Genomic DNA, 19,413 nt, shown 5'->3' with positions numbered 1-19,413 from the left:
AGTGTGCGGATTATTGCAAGCAGAACATCTGTAGTTAGGACAAAGACCCAGTTCAGTGATAACTTAGCAGCGTATCATTAGTCAGTGACTTTTTTTTTTAATATATTGTCCCTTTGATTATTTAGGTTAACAGTGGAGCTTATTGTGCAGTAACGTTCCTTCTTTATAGGTTGGGGTTGAGAACCGCTTCCAAACATAATTTGCCTGCTCAATATTGAGAAGTTTTGTTGTGCTTGAAGTTTGGCATTTCAGAACATCACGAGGAAAAGTTCAGAGAAAAAAAGTGAGCTTAGCAGTGAAGTTAACAACTAAGACATCAAGCATTTTGTTGAAGGAATCATTAATAAAAGGGCTGAGATGTTTAGACCTTGCAGTGACTATTGAATGGCATGCACAGCCAGTAACCTCTGTGAATACCTTTATTATGTGCTTGCAAGCAAGGTGTGCTGCTTAAATATGCATTTGCAGAGTGACTGTGCTGGTGGTTATGTATGTTCTGCCATTTTACTGACCTGGATAAAGGTTTAGTTTAGATGGCTGCTTCAATTTCTAACCAGGGTAGTTTAGAGTCGAAGAGTAGTTTTGCAGAAGTCTTTTCGTCTTAAGCAAGCGATTCACAAGATGTCTCCTTCAGTTTCCTGGAATCGAGATGTTTATTTTGTGCTATGTACAACAGCAACAGTTCTGTAGATTTCATAACCTTGAACATTCAAATTACAACTTTCACTGAAATTTTCTTTCAACACGTATTACCAGAATATCACCAGAAAGGAGTCTAAATAGCAGCACTAGACAGAAAATAAGTTAGGCATTTCGGTCGAAATCTCTAAGACTGGACAGAAAAGTCTCAAATGAAAAAAATCTCAGTAGCTACCTTCTTTTAGTACAAGCCATCCAGTTCTGTCATCTCAATCCAAAGTAGAACAAAATGAGAACAACCAAGTGTTTGTTCTCCACGTTTCCCAGGGCACTTCTGAGGTGAGCTTTCATATTTCTTTGAGGGATTTTTTCCATTCCTCTGACCTTGCCGCAGAGACATTGTTGAAAGTAGCTGCAGCAGATAAAGACAAACTCTCTCTCTGGTCAGCACAGTAGTCGCGGCGGTGGTGTGAGGAGCCTTTCCCCTGGGGCTGCAGAACAAACGCCGCATTCAAGCGCTGGGAAGTCTTGGTGCTGGTGCATCTTCTGTGATCCACATGGAGAGGTTTGCAAGTCCACCGCGCCCCGAATAGCGTTGTGACCAGCCTCGAAGACAACAGTTCAGACAGTGTGCTCAGCAAACCTCATCAAAGGCACTGATCCAGGGGCACATGCTTTCTGAGTGTAACGTATGGAACAGCAACCAGATTTAACTAGTCGTTTGCGTTTTTTTATTTAGCAGAAGATATCTGTCCGCCTGTCTATCAGTCTTTGTGTTCTTTTTTTCTTTCTATTCCCTGTCTGTGCACTGTTATTCTAACTGGATGCCAAATGCAAAATAAAGCATGTGTTGAAGAACACGATACCCAATAATTTCAGTTTAAAAAAGATGTTAAAATACTCACATTGCACATTCACAATCCAGATTTCCTGGCCATTAATCAAGGTGCATGCATTTCCACTGTCGTGCTAACTGAGAGACATACTGAGTGTTTTATTCATTTAAACTGTGTTTGGCAGAGGCGGGAGAGACAAGCTTGATGAAAGACCCCCTGGAATTGATGGGAATCTTTCCGTCCCCTTCAGCAGGCCTCACATCACCTTCATGACTTGTAACAATTATTTATCTTTCCCTGCACCCAGTACTTCATGCAAAAATAAATTTCTGCTTCTGTCGCTTAAAGCGGCTCCAGTACTAACAGCAAGCTCCATCTTCTAGAGGCAAACAGGCTCCTGACCCAGCAGCATCTGAAGGCTACACTGGAACTCGGGGCTTGTTCAGTGAGCCACATGGGAATGAAGCAGTTGTCTAAATGAGAATGTTTTAGATGATGCAGAGCTTTCAGAGGAGGGCTGGAATGACGTGCCCCTGGTGGGGATGTTTTCCTGACAAGCATGGAGGGAATGGATTCCGTTAGGATGAGAACTTGTCTTCCACTGGCGAATTCCTTAGGGTCAGAGCTGAGCATTTGTTCTCCCTCCTGTAGCAGGGCTGGCTTACCTAATGTCTCCCCAGCTACTGTGGTCCCCCTCAGGCTCTGCGCTCCACTCCTGGTTTTGGGTGCAGTGGCTGCACTGAGTATGCAGTGTCTTGTGTGACCCTCCTGCTGCTGCTGCAAAGAGGGTGGGTGGGTTGTTATCCTTCCTGCCAAGAGCTTTGTCCAAAATCAACAAAGCCACATAGGCATTCTGGTTCAGATACTCGTGCAAACATATTTATGCAACTGTTTGCGGAATTTGACTTTCAAATAAAGTTCTGTGAGCAAAGTTTCAATACAGCTGCTTTCAAAAAACAAATGAGCAGATCCGTATGTATCACCAAAGTGCATTTAGCTGTGAATTTGTTACAATATTCTCCAAACATTTTTTCCATACTGATCCAAGTCTAAGGTTTGGACTCTTTCCATCTTCAGTGTAATTCTGCTGTGATGTGTGGACTTCAGCCCTGGAGCCTAATACCACGAAAAGAGTGGAAATAAGCAGAGTTATATAAAGCAAACACTGTCTGAATCTGAATAATTACATTAGATGTTCAGTGATCAGGAGATTAAATTTTGTTTATTTTTTAAAAAAGCAGCCTACAAGCAGAGAAAATTAAGTTGGCAGGGCTTAATACCAGTTTGAGGGAATTCCATTGTCTTAAACAAGCTTGATTGCATTTGTATTTTTAATTAATTAAACTTGGAGAGTTGGTGCCAAAACAACGTTCACTGTGATAGCATAGATGAGGGTCTCCAAGTTTCTTATAGAAAATCCGAAATTCAAGGGCAAAAAAAGCAGCCAAGGCCAAAAAATGTATTTTTCCCCAGGGCTTACTAGGCAGGTCTCGAGCTTCTGCAGCTATGAAGTGCTGGGTTTAGCCACAAACTGGGAAGAGCCGTTCTTCAAAACAAGGAATTTGTCAAACCATTATCCTAACAGAAGGTGTGACACGTCCATATTTTATTAAAAACAGAGAAAGCAGATGAAATATTTCTTGTTCGAGGGAGCGCGCTTTTGCCACCAGGAAGCTTCATCGCAGCCTTGGCTCCGGCATCGCAGTCGTGCACCTGTGCTGCACTGGCCCTGCCAAGACAAACACTCTCCAGGACAGGGGCTGCATCGTCATTTTTAATCTCTGTGAAGTGCCAGGTGAAGTTATGGAGCAGTATAGCAGCTAATGTATAAAAAGACTCTGCTGTGTTCTCCTGGATTAACTTTCCGCTCCGGGGCTTCGCGTCGCACGTAAATAGCAAAGAGCCACAGGGCTATCCAGCAGCACTCTGGGCTCAGGCACTTTAATAGACTTATTCTGGCCACACTGTTTTGAGGTAGGGCAGTGCTATTAGCCCCGTGTTATAAATACAGCATGCCACTGAGGTCTGCAGGATGCAGAATATAATTTGTACTGGTAACTGAATTCCCACAGGAGTCTAGCTGCTTGTATTAGGCTTTTGTAACATGACTTACTGCCACAGTTCCTGGGAATTTTTGAATGAAGCAAAATGAGGCATTTTTATTCCTGTCTTGTATTTTCTAACCATCTGGCTTGCCTCACATCTTAAACACATCACTGGAGACAGAGCAAATGCAGAGTCCTCAGCATCCGAACAACAGGTTTCCACATGCACAACAAAACACAACAAATCAGCAACAACAGCACCAAAACTCAGAAAGCAGCAAAAAAGCACACAAGAAAGGACAAGTAACTTCATTTCCATTGCTTCTTCCCATGCCTGAGCAGTCGCACCGACAACAGAGTCCTTCACTGGGTCACTGCGTCTGTAGTTGGCCAGGTGCTGCAGTTCGAGGAGCAGTATCCACGTTCCTTCCTCAGAAATGGGCCCAAACTTTCAGTTTCTGAAAGAAAGAAACCTGACATGTTTCTCACTGAAAATATCTGAGTTTCCAACGAAGTTTATGAAGTTCTGACTGGCTGTGAGATCTCCCGTAGTGACGAATATAGAGAAATCTGAATGTAATAACTGGGTGTGCAGAAGTGTTAGCGTGGCCAGCCTTAATATCTTGCTTTTGAACACAAGGATTATCTTTTGTATTGAAACGTATTTATTATAGATGGCAAAGTGACTTTTGTTCAATGTAAGAACTAATGTTCCAGCTTTCCAGCTTATTCTGAGATACAAGAGCAACACAGACACTGTTAATAATGCAATCAAAGCAAGTTAAATCCTTTTAAAGCATGCACAAAGGAGTCTTTGATAAGAAGGAACTTTCATCAGCCTCAAAGACTAGGCACTTTAGTATGTTCTATTTATTAAGTTTATATGTAGGCAGTGGTAATTTCACTTTCAGCTGGAGAAGAGCAGAAGTAAATTATAAGACATATTTATAAGCCCTAGCATTAGACTTACTGACTTTAAATGTATTTGTATTACTATAGCTCTAGATGGGGTTATTTGCTGTTTAAAGAAACAATGTTTTCCATTGGTACCCCAGCTGGACACAAAATATTGCTGTATACTTTAAAGGCTGCGGTCTTTTTTTTTGACAAAAAGAATCAAACTGCTGAAAGTACAAACTGTACGACGGGCTGTAAGATTCTGTAGCATGTTTTTTATTCTTGCCTTTCATTCTTGCTTTTGTTCTCCTTACCATCGAGTGCCCCTGTAAGAGAGCTCACATGTAGAAAGCAGAGATGTGCAAAGAATAACAGATCTGGTTGGAGGTTTGGGCTGGGTTGGTTAGAATCTACTTTCGTAGAATTCCCCCTCAGTTTGAATGGGGACTGAGACATCAGTCATGTTGCAAGTTTGAGACAGCTCTACTGAAGTTTCTACCAACCCATGGCTGGTGGAATCACTCTGACAGGCCTCAGCACCGTGGACATTTTCATGTTTAGTGTGCCAGCCGTCTTGCAAAGGTCTACTTGCCAGTTTGGGCTTTGCTACTGCTTCCTATTGTCCAACTTGGGATCTCTTTTTCCAAGTTTTTAGTGTTTTTTTGTTGTTCTGGACTGATGAAGGCTGGAGGCAGAGCAGCAGATGAGTACTGGACTTGGAGCTTCTATTTCTAAGATTGTCATTTTTATTCAACTTAAAAAAGGAATTGGAAGAGGGAGGTGAGCTCTTTTCTCGGGTCCTTTAGAGACTTAAGCGTAAGCAGGATAAAGAACAATTGTCATTATGCCCCCTGTTGGGTTTCCAGGAGCTTGGGAGGAATTTCTGTTTGTTTTGATTTGTTTTTATTTTTAGGCAGCAGAATTTGGATTTCACTCAAATTATGTCCAGGCTGATTTAATGCCAATGGGAGAAGAGATCCAGAAGCCAAGAACAAATTTGCATGATGCATGACTTCTTGGTGATTCTCCATGCATCTCTTTGAAATACCTTCTCTTGGAACTCCAGTATTTTAAAAATGGAAGTAAAAGGCTGCTTGATAGATAGTACATAAGTGCCATCAGTAGGCACACCGGCAATGGCCAAAAGTTGGAAAGATGCTCCTGGCCTTTGTACACTTCAGAAGTGAGGTTAAACTTAAGCACATCACACCTCATAGGCATTTTGCACGAGGAAGCCTTGCCAGCTGATAGCAGGTGTTGGATCAGCAGCCCTTCAAAAGCAGGGCTTTGGTCCAGAAAGAGAAGTACAACTTCCCAGAGCAGTGTGAGGAAAGGTTTCTCACTTAGACACCTGCAGGTTGCACCACGTGAAATTATGTCAGAAGAAACTGCTTTTCAGCCAAGGGCTGTCACCCAGTTTTCAAGCTCAACACTATATCTATGAAAGCCCACATTTATGGCAAGTGTGAAAGAGGAGGAAGGACCTGATCTCTCTACAGACCATTGTTTCTGTCTGAAATTGCTAAGGTGATATTTTGAATCTTCTGAAAAAGCAAGATATGTAAAAAGCAAATTAAGACAAAAAGTCTTCAGAAAGCACAGAGAGGTTTATATCTAAATGAAATATTAGCTTTTTTCCCTTTTACTTGAAAGTCAGCTACTTCTTGGCAACTGCTTTCTTTCTTACCTCATTTTACTTTTTCCACTTCATCAACAGCGTGCCTTAGCCAGTATGGAATGGTACTAATAGGACTGTTCTTCCTAGCTGTGTGCTTGGGAGTTTTTCAGGACATTTCCAAAATATCTGTTAGGGAACAGATATGCTATAGACCTTGAATGCTGATGGCATTATCTGCGTACAGAGGTGACTATTTTGGTATGTTCTGTGTGCTCTTTAAAGCAGTATTTTAATACATGAGCTGTAAGGTACAGCAAAAATGAGTCAGTAGAATTTAGAGTAAATATTATTTCTCTTTAGAATTATTATATGATTTTTATATAAAAACTTTTCATAAACAATTTAATCTATATAATCTGCTTAGTTACTCTGCCAGGTAGATCATTCATTTTCATGCCCGCGTGATTTGCCGGTTATATTTTCTAAACGAAAGACATGGCATTAGTGAGAAGTGGCTGCTTCTCTAAGCCTTCAAGCTACCCAGCTTTTCACCCCCATTTTGGGTGACTTTGCAGGTGTTGAGCAGAATACTGCTGAAACAGGAGGGTCCAACTACCAAAGATATCACTCTCAGGGCTGTTTTCATTACACTTCATCATTGTAAGCATATGGTTTCACTTCCAAGTGTTTAACATTTCCATTTCCTCAGGAAATCATTCTTTCTGTTTTTCAAACTTTGAAACTGGAGGGATATTTTTGCTGGCAGGCAGGCCGAGCACGACACGGCGCTTGACCCCAGGGATCCACCATTCCTGCTCCCTCCATCCACATCTGTCCCCTGCCTGCAGGCAGCAGCTCCTCGGCACGGCTCTGGGTGCCTCAGCTGGGCCTCTTAGAAGCAACACCTCTGCTATGCTTTGCTCCTTGTGCTATAAAGCTATCCACTCTGTTTCTGCGCGAGCTGAGAGAGGTGTTTTTGTTTCTCAGTCCATGCTATGCCCTGTGCATCCCAAGAATGAGCTGAGAGCAGGATCCTGGAGCTGAGTCGGTGAGGTCAGTGCAAAACTAGGGCCTAAGAAAATACTGTATGTCACCTACAAGGAATGAAAACAGTTGCATCATGTATTTATTGTCTGTATCGGTATATCCAGCACTTAAATGAACATTACCAAGGAGTGGATGGCTCCAGGGAACTGGTCTGGCTCTTGTGTTTTTGGAGATTATTTCTGGTATTTCCTTTTTCCTCATTACAAACAGGTCACCATTCCCATGTGCTGGCCAAATCAGATACTGCTGAAGTGCAGCATATCGTCTCACATCATGCTCATATCATCTTTGCGTTTAGATTATCTACATCTGCAATAGTATTTGTCTTCTTGTTTTCTTTTCCTTATGTGTTAGTAAGTACAGTTACTCAAAGTGCAATTTGCACGCTCGTGTAGCATCAGGGTGTGGGTTTTTTTCTGCACCCTCAGAAGAATAAGATAATCATGACAGCAGAAAGCAGCATCAGGTAGATGCAGCTGCATCGCCTGAGCTTCAGTGTACCTCACCTGGGCTCCAGCTTCCTGCCTATCCCTTGAGACACTGAGAACTGGCATTCTGATGCACTCGAGCACTTCCCTCCCTCCTTTGCCTGCCTTAGTGCTGTGCCTGGCTACATATTCCTTCACCTTCTTGCTGAGAGCTCTTGGCCAAGCAGTGAGAACTTGCAGCATTTGCAAGGATAGCTCAAGGCTGCTCAGTGTCATGCTGGGCCTCTGGCGCTGCATGTCTGTGTTATGCTGTTCCTCTTGCAAACAAACCAGTATCCCAGACTTGTTGCTGACTAGCGGTCGAGTTAAGATTTACACAGTGATTTAGATGCAGTGCTATTTGCCAGCGAGTGCCAAAACACTGCAGTCTTCTGTCTAGATTGAGTGAAATCTTGATCCCACGTGGGCTGGCAGGACCAGTCACGAAATGGTGTGGGTGAATTGTCCTAGGCTGCTTCAGAAAACGCTGAGGTAAAATCCAGCTAACCCCAGCTAATCCCCACACACCATGAGGGTGCTTCAGAGGTCTCCTCCTGAAACTGCAGTTGCCTGTGAGCAGAGCATGATGCCAGCATGGGTCTTCCTCAAAAGAAGTGCTCTTGGTGTGCTCCTGCCATCAGGCTGCCATGTGAAACCCAACTGCCATCCAGATGCAGCCCAGCAAGCCCAACATGTCCATTTTCCTCTCAGGAGGGATGTCCTCGCTTTGCAGAGCATGGTCCTTGGGTGCAGCCTGTGCCAAGCGAGCCCTTCGGCTGAGTGCCTCCATGACAAACAGACTTGTGCCTGCAGAATTTGTCCTTGTGGGATCTGGAACGTGGGGGGACAAAGCAGAGGGGAAATAAAAGCCATTGCGCAAGGAGCTCCAGGCCTGAGAAAGAAGTAACCAAGGCACCGACAACTTGTGTGGGTTTAGTATGTCTGTTTGCAGTGTGATGTTATGTGTTTAGAAGCTGGTTGTTTCCATAATAACAGCAACTGCCATATGGCAGCGAGGAGGGTGGTGAGAGGAACACTTAAGGAAACACAGTATGTTGTTTGACATGTGTGTGCTTCTAAAGGAATAACGTGTCTCCAGCAAGTGCTGTAACTCCAAACAGGCTGAGAGATCTGCTGCTCTCACCAAAAACGTCCACCTTGTTCGTACTGGTGCAATCCCAGTTCATGATGGCAGCCCCTCTCATATTTTTCCTGCACAGTAAGGGAGCTCGTGCTTCAGCAGAGGCTGGTTCTGGGTGCAAGGAGGACCCAGCACAGGGGAACAACATTTAACAATGTTTATTTATGGAGAAATAAATGTCTGTAGAGGAGCACAATGTTAATCTATATAATCTGCTTAGTTACTCTGCCAGGTAGATCATTCATTTTCATGCCCGCGTGATTTGCCGGTTATATTTTCTAAACAAAAGACATGGCATTAGTGAGAAGTGGCTGCTTCTCTAAGCCTTCAAGCTACCCAGATTTTCACCCCCATTTTGGGTGACTTTGCAGGTCACCCAAAGGTGACCTTTGGGTCACGCTGCACCCAAGGACCAGATAAACTGGCATCAGCTAGATGCTGTGTACAACAACTGCAGGTTGGTGCTCTGAAAGTAAATAAAAATTTTGAAACCTTTAAAAATACATATTTTGCAATAAACGTTTAGTAGAGAGTGAACTGTGCATTTCCAGAAATTAGGAAATATGCATTACTTTAAAGCATATCCGGAAGGAACCAGGAAAGTCACAAATTCCAGCTTCTCCTCTAATGCTCCTGCACTTTTCAATACATGACTCACATTTCAGGGACTTGACATTTCCCACAAATGCTGCCTGTCTGTGTGGTACTTTTGCGGAGTACATGCAATTCCGCCATGGAAAAACGTGAAATTATTCACGAATAATAGCTGAATGGCCTTTGTGGTGCTTTTAAATACATCAGCCCTGTAAAACTGAGCCTGTCTTGTTTGAGACTTAAACCATTCATTACATTTGTACTTGCAGATTTGAAACGCGGTGGGGAGAAAGCATTTCTATTTGGGATCATCTTTCTGCACTCACTTGCTGTGTTTTAAACTCCTAGCCAGCCCAAAAGGCAAAGCTCTTCTCATTTTCATGCTTCTCTTCTTTTTATTGCCTCTAGAGAGAGATTACTGCAGCATATGTGAAAAGCAGCCGATTGGAAGGCTTCTCTTTCGGCAGTTCTGTGAAACCCGCCCGGAGCTCGAGTGTTGCATTAGATTCCTCGACTCGGTGGTAAGTCACTTCTTGTGGGATCTTGCAGTGCTTTGCCACCCCATGCCTCAGCTGCTAGCTGAGGAACCCTGCTGGCAGAGCAGGAGGAGTGAAACGTTGCTCTGAAGACACAGTGATCTCTACCTGCACCCAGCCCTGGCAGAGATGTGTGTGATCAGAGCAGTGCTGCTGCATAGCTCCTTTCCTGACACGCACAGTGCTCTGACTTCAGGAAATCATACTTTCGTGGGATGTGGGATTGCGTCTTCTGGACCTGAGCAAGCTGTTGGCAGGGGTGAACCTAGCAGCTCCCCAGCATTGTTGGAAGTAAAGGGGCAGTGCTCCACCCAGGTTTGGGGCCAGCTTCAAGGTACACGAGCCATCAGGAGGGGCGGGAGACAGGCAGCCCTCTCTGGTGCAGGCAGAGCCTCGCTTAAGGCCACAGCACAAGCAGCTGGGCTGTTGTGAGTAATGTCTTCTGATATCATTGCAGTCGGCAGTGTTAGAAGGCAAAGAGAAGGAAGAAAAGGAAGATGATGAATGGACTGACAAGAGGGGATGAGGAGTGTGACAGTAATAATGCCTCACTCTTACCAAGCCTCTCCATCAGTAGATTCCAGGGTGATTTACAAAGGACATCCTGGTTGATATCTTGTTTTTTCAAATAGGAAAACAGGCGCACAAGGTATAGAAATGACTTTGATTGAGGTCACCAAGGAACGCGACGAGCCTGCTATAGAAACCAGCACCATTTCCCATCCCAGTGAGCTCCCAGCTAACCCGGCCATTGAGCTGTGCCCCCAGCCTCCTGGGCAGACTTGATGTTCGTTCCCAATCTGGCAGCGTTTGGCTCTGTGTAGTGCCAGCAGTAGCTGCTCACAGTTTAAAGATGCTCACTGGCTTCCTTGCTGGGAGCCTCCTGAAGGGCAGGGCATAGATGAGCCAAAAGCACCACGCAGGCACATGAGCTGCCAGTTGTCATCACAAAGTGCCTTTGCTCTCTAGCTGATACTAGCTAGAGAAAAGCTGGTCAAAGGCAAAGCAATGTATACCAACAGGAATATGTATTTTATTTTATTTTATTTTATTTTATTTTATTTTATTTTATTTTATTTTATTTTTTAATTTCTGCTGTGGCTAAGCTATTGTGAAGTAGAAGCAGATGCGAAGGTTGCACTGTTGTAAAGGTAAGAGTTTGGGAGGGGAAATTTCTCAGTTTTTATTAGTACCACAGCTACTACAACAAATCTGCATTGCAGAAAGTTTTGAGTAAAGTTGCATCATAATCCATTTTAGTTGGCATATTTGGTACCGTCCCAATTCATAAAGCAATCTTTGAACTTTTGTAAACCTTTTTACTTGATTAACATAATTTAAAACATCCTAATGCTCTTGCTGTACATTTTCATTGGACTCATTTTGCAGTTTGATTTTGCACCTAGACTGCTGAAATGTAGCAGTGTGTTGTAAAATTGACCTTTTCTTCAGATGGCTTATAGCAGGATTTGGCTCAAATTGTTACTTGCAGTAGACACTAGGTCTCTATGCTACCAGAATAGCAAATGATAGAGCAACACACCTGCAGTAGGTTAAAAACTCCCCACTTAGTGCTTATCAGAGTATAGGATTACCCAGCACTGAGTGGCAGAAGACTGCACACAATCAGTTTCACAGGTAAACCAAAGGAGGTATTTTCCCACATGCACATATCTTGATATATTGCAGCGCTGTGCTTTTCGACTGATAGATGTGAGGGGTGTGATAGAAAATTCACAGTGAAGACAATACTTGCATGACTGGAAACTAATAGTCCTTCTCAGAGAATACATGCATCATCTTGTTAGAGATTTCCTCACGTCAGCATTAAGTGTATTGTTTGAAAGTGTATTGTTTAAATGACAAACCAAAGAATTTACCCTCAGATTTTTGCAAGCTAAGAAGGGCAACCTTTAAATCAGCACAGCCATGGAAAGGTTTCTCTAAGAGGTTTTGAATGATTACAGTTCACCTTATATTCCTAGTGCTGGTCATGAGTTTCCTCAGTGGGAAGGCTCAGCTCACGAGGGTCATGAGACAGCTACTGCTGGCAGCCGATCTGTGCAGGTATGCTCAAGGCAAGCAAAAACAGGAGGATGCTCCAGGTGCTTATTGCAGCCAACCAGCACCTTCTAGTGAGGTACCTGCCATCATGAAGCACTGATTTAGTGAACAAAATGTTGAGCTGTGTGGAGGTCTGAATATTTGTTCTTCTTTTTAGAGCTAATTAACAGCAGTCTCCTTTGTCGATCTCAAATTCCAAACAAGTTTGCTCCCAGACTGTGAAAATCCCTGCATTATCCAATATTAAGGTCTAGCAGCACAGCCATTAAGTTGGGTGATGGCTACTGAAATTCACCCAGTGCAGTCACACTGTGTTGAGTGAGTAGTGGGATTCAGGCCAAGGCCTACGTTAGGCAAAAAGTCCCGTAATGAAACCAGAAGTTTGACTTTAAAGCCCTATTCTGAGGCCACCAGGAACATGGAACTTTTTTTGAGGCCACCTGCTGTAACAAGCTCTGAGCAGAAGAAGCCAAAGCTTTCTTTGGCTTAATTACATTTATAATGAGAGATGCAAAGCTTAGCTTTTTTGTAATATCAAATTAAAAATAAAATAGAGAAATGTGTTTAGTTGTCCATCAGAGGCTCAGAGAGCTTTTTGCAAATTGAGAAATAAGAACCTATCTTTTACAGAAAGAAGGCGAAGTAAAAGCACAGCTGGGTGACTTTACCAGGCCACTCGGTAAGTCACTGGCAGAAGCTCATAATTGATCTCTCCTAATTTTTAATAGTTTTTTTTGTTTGTTTGTTTGTTTGTTTTTTAATTGTGAACTCAGTTGTCTTCAAGGAAAGCAGGAACTGGGGCTCCCAGGTGAGTCAGGCACCCAGCAGCCTACCAGTAAGCTCAATTTCCTTACTTAGGACACAACCAAGTTTTGCAAGAACTCTCCCAACTCCTTTGCCTCCAAAGGCTGGTTAGATCAACCAGACTGTGCAAACTTGAGTGCATATGGGAAAAAAATCTCTTCTCTGCTGGACATTTATTTCAGCTGCCAGTTGAAATAACTAACCTGGTCTGATGTCGTCTCATGCAAATCTAATTTTCGCAGCATCTGTTTTGGTAATGTTTTGTTGTTGTTGTTGTTTCCTGTACTGTTTAGCAGTACTCAGGCTGGCTTTCTGAAGGAAAAAACCGTTTGTATTGTTGCATTCTGCATGTGTGTAGCTGCGTATCTATTAGTTCCCTCTAAAACTCATTAATACCTTGGCCACTTTCTACTTGTAACTGAGATTAAAGTGCCCAGAAACTGAAAGTTCCTGCATGTGTTCTGAGAACAGTTCCCCAGTTATTAGCCACAACCTGTCAGTTGTAAAATAGGCTACAAAGATACATGACTGTAGGCAGTAGGTCCTAACATTAAAAGATGAAAGTGATAAGGCTCCTGCTTCTGCTCTGGGGTCGGTGTGAGTGACTACAGTGGTCCTAGGCTACACAGTGAGGCAGTAAGGACAGAGCCATCTCTTACCATGGATATCATGCAAACAATTTCATGACTTCAAAAGAGGAAAATATCCAGTAAAAAGAACCAATGGTTTCAGCTTGTGCCTCTGAATATGTGTGATTACACACATCATACGCTCATCTGAGCACATAAACAACAAGATCTCCCACGAGTAGTTCACCGAACTCTTATGTAGCCATTCAGATGAAGGAACTGTTCAAACAAACTATTATCATTACGTGGAGCTGTTTTATTTTTAAATCAGCTGTCCATAAGCCCTTAACAAAGAATTCACACACAGCTCCAAAGCACACTTTGCTGTGCTTACAAATATTTTAACAACGTCATAGAGCTTTCTAGCTGTTGAAAGACAGCCATTAAAATAAAGTGCTGGGGGATACATTTCCTGTGCTGAAAGGCAGATCAGTGAGCAGCTAACCCGTTAGCAATGTACATTTCCTTCCCAGCCAGCCTGTGCCTACAGCACAAGGAGGTGGCTTTGCAGCAGGGACCTCCTGCTGGTGTCCTCTCCTCAGAAGGGGTGCTGGCTCTCTGATTTTGCTGTGCTATTGTAATGAATACTTTACTGCAAGTCTCTTGAGCCACTTTCCTGTTTCATCTTCTCCCATCCATCATTTTTGAACTTTTTTCATTCTCAGGGGAGGATTTCTAACATTTTAATGTGGATTAGGTTTAGACTAACTGGAGGGAGCTGGGAGCAGAGAATAGCTAATTCTGATCCAGGAGAACAAAACCTGGAGTTATTTTCTCTCCTATGTTCTGTTGTTTTTTTGCACTGAAGCCAGATAAAAGTACACGTGGAGAAAAGTAGCCCCAGTGCCTCTCTGGGTTGTTTCTGCTTGTGTTATCCAGGCATTGGGGCAGAGGCTGAGAGACACTATCATCACTTTGGGTGAAATTTTCAGCTGAATGCTTCACTACACATTACACTTATCTGGGGTAACAGGATGAACGAGCATCCATTTAGTGCCATTTGTAAAAAACGTGTCTCTGTTAGAGAGATTTCATTTGGTTAAGTCCCTTGCATGGTGTATAAACCATCTGTGTATGTGTGTCTTAAAGCTGTTCAAGGCTTTTTCCATCAGAAATGCCAGTTTGTTGATATCAACAAACTCATTAACTCAAAATGTGTTTTTAAACAGTCAAAAGGACTCTTTTTTGTCCTGTGCTTTAACATGAAAAATGTGGTTTCAAGTTAACTTTTCATTTAGAAATGTGAGTTATTATGAATCCCAGCTGTTTGCTTTGTGCTTTCCAATTTTCAGTTACAGACTTTAAATCTCAGTGGAGGCAAGTGCAAGGATGATTGTTAGAGCACAGGAGCAATAACAGGGCAGAAATCAGAGATCAAGGTGGAAGAAGCAGGCTCTGCAGCAGTTAGGAAGTTGAGGATAACAGAGGAGGTACTGGTAGAAGGTATAGGTATAAAACTGGGACCAAAACAGAAGATGAAATCTGCTGCCTGTGCTCAGGATTTGACTCTATTGCTCCTGACTTGTACTGAGAAACCTAACCCTGCTCTTCTAGAAGCATCCTTCCAGTGTCCATCTCCTGGCGGGTACAGAGGACTGACTCCCGCAGCTGTGCCCTACCCAGCCAGCCAACTGGCAGATGCCTGCTGTGAGGGACAGTCCGCCTGGATCCAGAGTGATTCCTTAGGCTCTGTTTTTCATTTTACACATAGTTTTAAACCACGCAGTTTCAGGAAGTCAGAGAATGTTAAGATGAAAGTAAAGGCAATGTCAGAAATAAGGTTGCTCATGTGAGCCCCACCGGTCTTGGTGACTCAGCCAGTTTCATCCAAAGCGCTCTTTTTCGCTCAATGCTTAATCTTGTCTGTTGGTTGCAGTCTCTATCCAGCCCTTTCTTGGTCATCCCTGAGGTCATGGCCTTATCACAAAGAAGGTTACCATCACATTTCCCCATCCCATCTCCTGTGGCCCATCCCAAGGATGGCTGCTGCAGGACAGCACTTTACACACCCATGTGTATATTTAGCTAGGGTTCCTTCTAGGGAAGCAGGAGCCGCCTGAATAACTACCTCCAAAACAGCAGCCGAAGGACCAGTTAGCAACAAACGGCAGTGAGCCCACATCCTCTCGCTATTTCGACGGAAGGATCCATGCCTGTCTGCAGAGAGAGCCTTCCCTGCGGCTTGTCCCATGTGGTCAGGGTGATTGTAAATCCTCTCCTCATTTATGAGCAATGAATAGGGCCCTGTCTGACCTAACTAGGGCATGGAGAAGCTATTAGACTTCAGAGCAGGAGCTTTGAAACACATGCCTGGATTCATCAAAGGAATAATGGAAAATATTTTGTTTCACATGGATTTTAACTAATAATGTTATTTCTACCAATTAGGCATTTTCAAATTTTAGCTATGCTTTTGAGATTCATTCATTCCCTTCTTCCCTTTTGGAAGAAGGGAATGAATCTTGTGATTTAAGCACAAGATTGAGAGTCAAGGATATTGGTATTTTTCCCAGGCATGCAACAGAGAGAACATGAGGAAGTGACTCTTTATGTGTGTAATTCTGCTTGCAGTAGCAGTCTATGGCTGAAAGTGCACCACTGTCTTGTGGTGCCAAGTGGCTCAAAAGTGGCACCAAGGGGAGAAATAATAATGAACGCAGAAACAAAATGAAGCAGGCTTACAGTACTTGAGCCACAGTGAAATCAACACTGTTCACAGTTACAGTTCCTTTTCACACCTTCCCTTGTCTGTCACTTCCTACCTTCACCACCATCCCGTAGCATTTTCTGAGAATGTCAAATGCAAGTATAAATAAATGTTCTTTTTATCCCTTCCCAATTATCTTAGATACTCTGTGTGTGTGTGTTTAGTTCTGCACATGTCGAATCCCATCAGGAAGTGTATTTCAAAACACTGATCCAATTCCTGCAAAAATTCTTTCTTCAGCTCTGTCCCAATTTGCTTATTGTTTTATAGTTCTGATGGGACACTGAATTTTTGACAACCTTATGATGTATTTTAGGTGGCAAAGGACAACTCTGAATCAGTTTTTATTTACTAGAAAATTAATATACTAGCAGGATCTGCTAGTCCCAAGCAAACTGTGTATTGTGATTTGTATCAGGTGTTGCTTTTCTGGAGTCTACATATTCACTAGTGGATGTAATGAAGAGAAAGCTAGCAACTTTGTGGAAAATTTACTTTTGTGTAGAAAAATGCATTAGTTGTACCATTTGCATTCCTGACATAAATCCTTGTTGTCAGAGAGTTGTGTGGCCAAACAACATCTTCAAGAAAACATTCTGTCAAGAGATTACTGAAGCACTTTCACATGTATCAGTAAGAGGACATAGCTATTACGGATCAGACCAAATGCATGAGATTCTGCATCCAAATTATTACCTGTTTGAGAAATTCACATTTCTCCACTTATATAAGCTAAGATCTTGGCTTACATGTCTTAATACTTAACTTTCAAAGCACCATCATTCTTTATTTCACCAATCCAGCTCCAAAAGGAGGCACTGGTAGTTGCCAGGCACTTACCATGTATAAGTGAATATTTGATATTCCAAATCTCCATCCTGCAGGTCTTGAGCTGATGTGATGACCAATGTTTGATAATGGAGACAGATCCATTAGGAAATCTGTGAGCCCAGCTTCTTTTGGCCTTTTCAGAAAAGTGTGGTAGAGTATTCAGAATCTGAAAGCAACTGAAGGAGAAAGAAGCAGTTATTATTAGTCAATCTGTAAATAGCACTGATTTGAGGACTCACTGATTCTCCTAGTCACTTCCATGACAAGGCAGTGCCAAAGAGCTCTTTGTTTGGCAGTCTTCTGTGCAAAAGGTTTTGTTTAGATAGATTCTTTTTCCTTAAAATACATTGCTTTGGTTTTCTTTCAGATGAAAAACTCCTGGTCTGTGTGTGGACCTAACCACAAACTGTAAGGGGCAAAGTAAGATGCAACTCTGACCTTTTAAGAAACTGTTCCTTATGTTACCCTTGCCACTGCTTTATGCTGTAGCAAGGAATTGTGGAGAAGACTGCTGTTAAGATGCTGTAAACATTTGAGATTACCCATGCTTACAGGGCTGAAACAACCCATATTTAGATAGCATCTAAAAGGACAGGAAAGTGGATGAAAGATGTCTTTTTAAACCCTTGTAATAAGTTTTGTGGGTACATAATTGGTTCATTCCCAAAATGGCACTGAAAGAGAAGCACTGCTCTTGTGGATTTCAGCTTTCAGTGCATTTGCCATCAGCAGTACAGATTTGTCTGGGTTCTTTGCAGTCCCTGTCACTTCCCAAACCAAATCAGATCGTCTTTCTAAACTGTTCAGGCGACCTGCTGTGTACATGGTTAAGTACATAGCTTTAGACTTAAGCTGCAGTAGCTAAATCAGCACTGTCCAGGTAGGTGGGTAGTAGCATTATTACTACGCTGTGGTTTTCGTGTCATTCCTGGGTCTGCTTACATTGGGAATCCATTGCAGCCTTCCTTCCTTCAGATTTACTGTATCTCAGTCAGAGCAGTACATACATCTTCGAGTGGGCAATAGTTCTGAAGTTTGTACTTCTGTGTGTTTGCCAGTTCAGTCTGATTTACTTTCTTTTTTTTAACTTCCTCCTCATTTATCATCTCAAACAGCTTGTATTGGACCAGGTTACTTAATTGGTTTGGCAGGATTATCTGGGATCCTTTTTCTAATACAAGCAGTCATGAAAAGTGCTAGGCTGACTTTTTTTCCTGGAAAATCTTTTGATCCTAAGGCTAAATCTTTGTACCTTGGGTAGTGCCAAGTTGGAATGCCTCTACAAATTTGTCGTTATCATTTTGTAACTGGGACTCTATGCAGCATGTTTTTAATTTGAATGCCTTCCATGATTCCAAAACTTCTACTAAAGTGATTCATGTCTTCATAATGCACCAGTAATACTTCTTTGTTTCTTATGCTGTCTCCTCTCTTGTTTTAATCTGCATCCTGAGAAATCAGCCTAAAAAAAATGGCTCTCAGATCTGCCTTCATGAGAGTTGGCTGGAGGATCACTAAAAGTGATGGGCAAGTCTCATGGCACTGTAGAAGGGATGCTAGACCAAGGGAAGATGTAAATAAATAGGGAAGACCCATTCTTCCAATCAGGCAGCCTAGCGAAGGAGTTCATCTGGTGCTTGAAATACCAGTGTGGCAAGAATTAACCAAAAACTCGCTTCCTCTACTACTGAGAGAAAAAAATTACCTTTTGTATCCTCTTTTTTCTTTAAGCAAGACCCAGGGAGTTACTGTCTCTGGTTACTTTCTGAACATTGTCTTGGCAAGGCTGTAAAATATAAAGGAATTAAATTGTATTGGTATTAATGAAGAGATATAATCTCAGAAAACAAATTACCAGGGTTTGTTCAAAATATTGTGGAAGATTTTTGGACAGTTTCTGTGTACAGGTTTTACTTCCATCAAAAAACTGTTTTTATTCTCCAGATTCTTCAGACAGAACGTTTGGGTAAGACCACATCCAAAATGAAGTTATGATAGTGAAATACGAGTGCAAATATTGACAATTTCTTTATATCTGTTCCAGGCAGAATATGAAATTGCTCCAGATGAAAAGCTGGGAGAGAAGGGAAAGGAAATCATGATGAAATACCTCACCCCAGAGGTAAGGGGCAGCCAAAGTGGTGTTACTGAAAGAATGCTGCAAGGCACACCTTTGCTAAACAAGGTTGTTCTAGGCTTTCTAATATAATTTTAGAGCCCTAAAATTTATGATGGCAATCTCCAGTGTATAAACTTGCAAGTCTTACACAAACAGAAAGAAAATTGTATTTTAATCTGTTTAATCTTGGCTTTTAAGAATGAACTTGTGCTTACTAGAGGCTTAAGTCATCTATGATGAGAAGGGGCTTCTCTGTTCTCTTGTCCACGTGCAAAGCTCTGCATTTGTGCTGCAGTGCAGGACACCTTCGCAACTTTATCAACTGGTTATTTCCTATTCTGTTCAAATTTGTGGTGTTTCATATACTGCTGGGTAGGAAGCACCAGCAAAGATGGGTTTTGGTAACAGATGTTGTATGTTGGTACAAAAACTTACATTC

The 19,413-nt window shown here is 42.4% G+C and overlaps 1 protein-coding gene across 3 annotated transcripts in view; it reads left to right on the top strand.

Annotated features, from left to right (window-relative positions):
- GRK5 (G protein-coupled receptor kinase 5) overlaps positions 1–19,413 on the top strand; it is a 163,228-nt gene that overhangs the window by 94,947 nt on the left and 48,868 nt on the right. For 2 of the 3 annotated variants that reach the window (XM_042818854.1, XM_042818855.1), the window contains exons 3-4: positions 9,693–9,805; positions 18,900–18,977. In XM_042818854.1, the coding sequence (XP_042674788.1) occupies positions 9,693–9,805; positions 18,900–18,977 (191 nt within the window). Of the gene's footprint in view, positions 1–9,692; positions 9,806–12,514; positions 12,564–18,899; positions 18,978–19,413 lie in introns of those variants that run through there. The other variant, XM_042818856.1, reaches the window with a different exon arrangement.

Source organism: Centrocercus urophasianus, unplaced genomic scaffold (assembly GCF_019232065.1).
Source record: "Centrocercus urophasianus isolate 14NV4802_14NV808 unplaced genomic scaffold, USGS_Curo_1.0 seq_17, whole genome shotgun sequence".
Taxonomy (NCBI): domain Eukaryota; kingdom Metazoa; phylum Chordata; class Aves; order Galliformes; family Phasianidae; genus Centrocercus; species Centrocercus urophasianus.
This window is presented reverse-complemented; position numbering and strand designations above follow the sequence as displayed.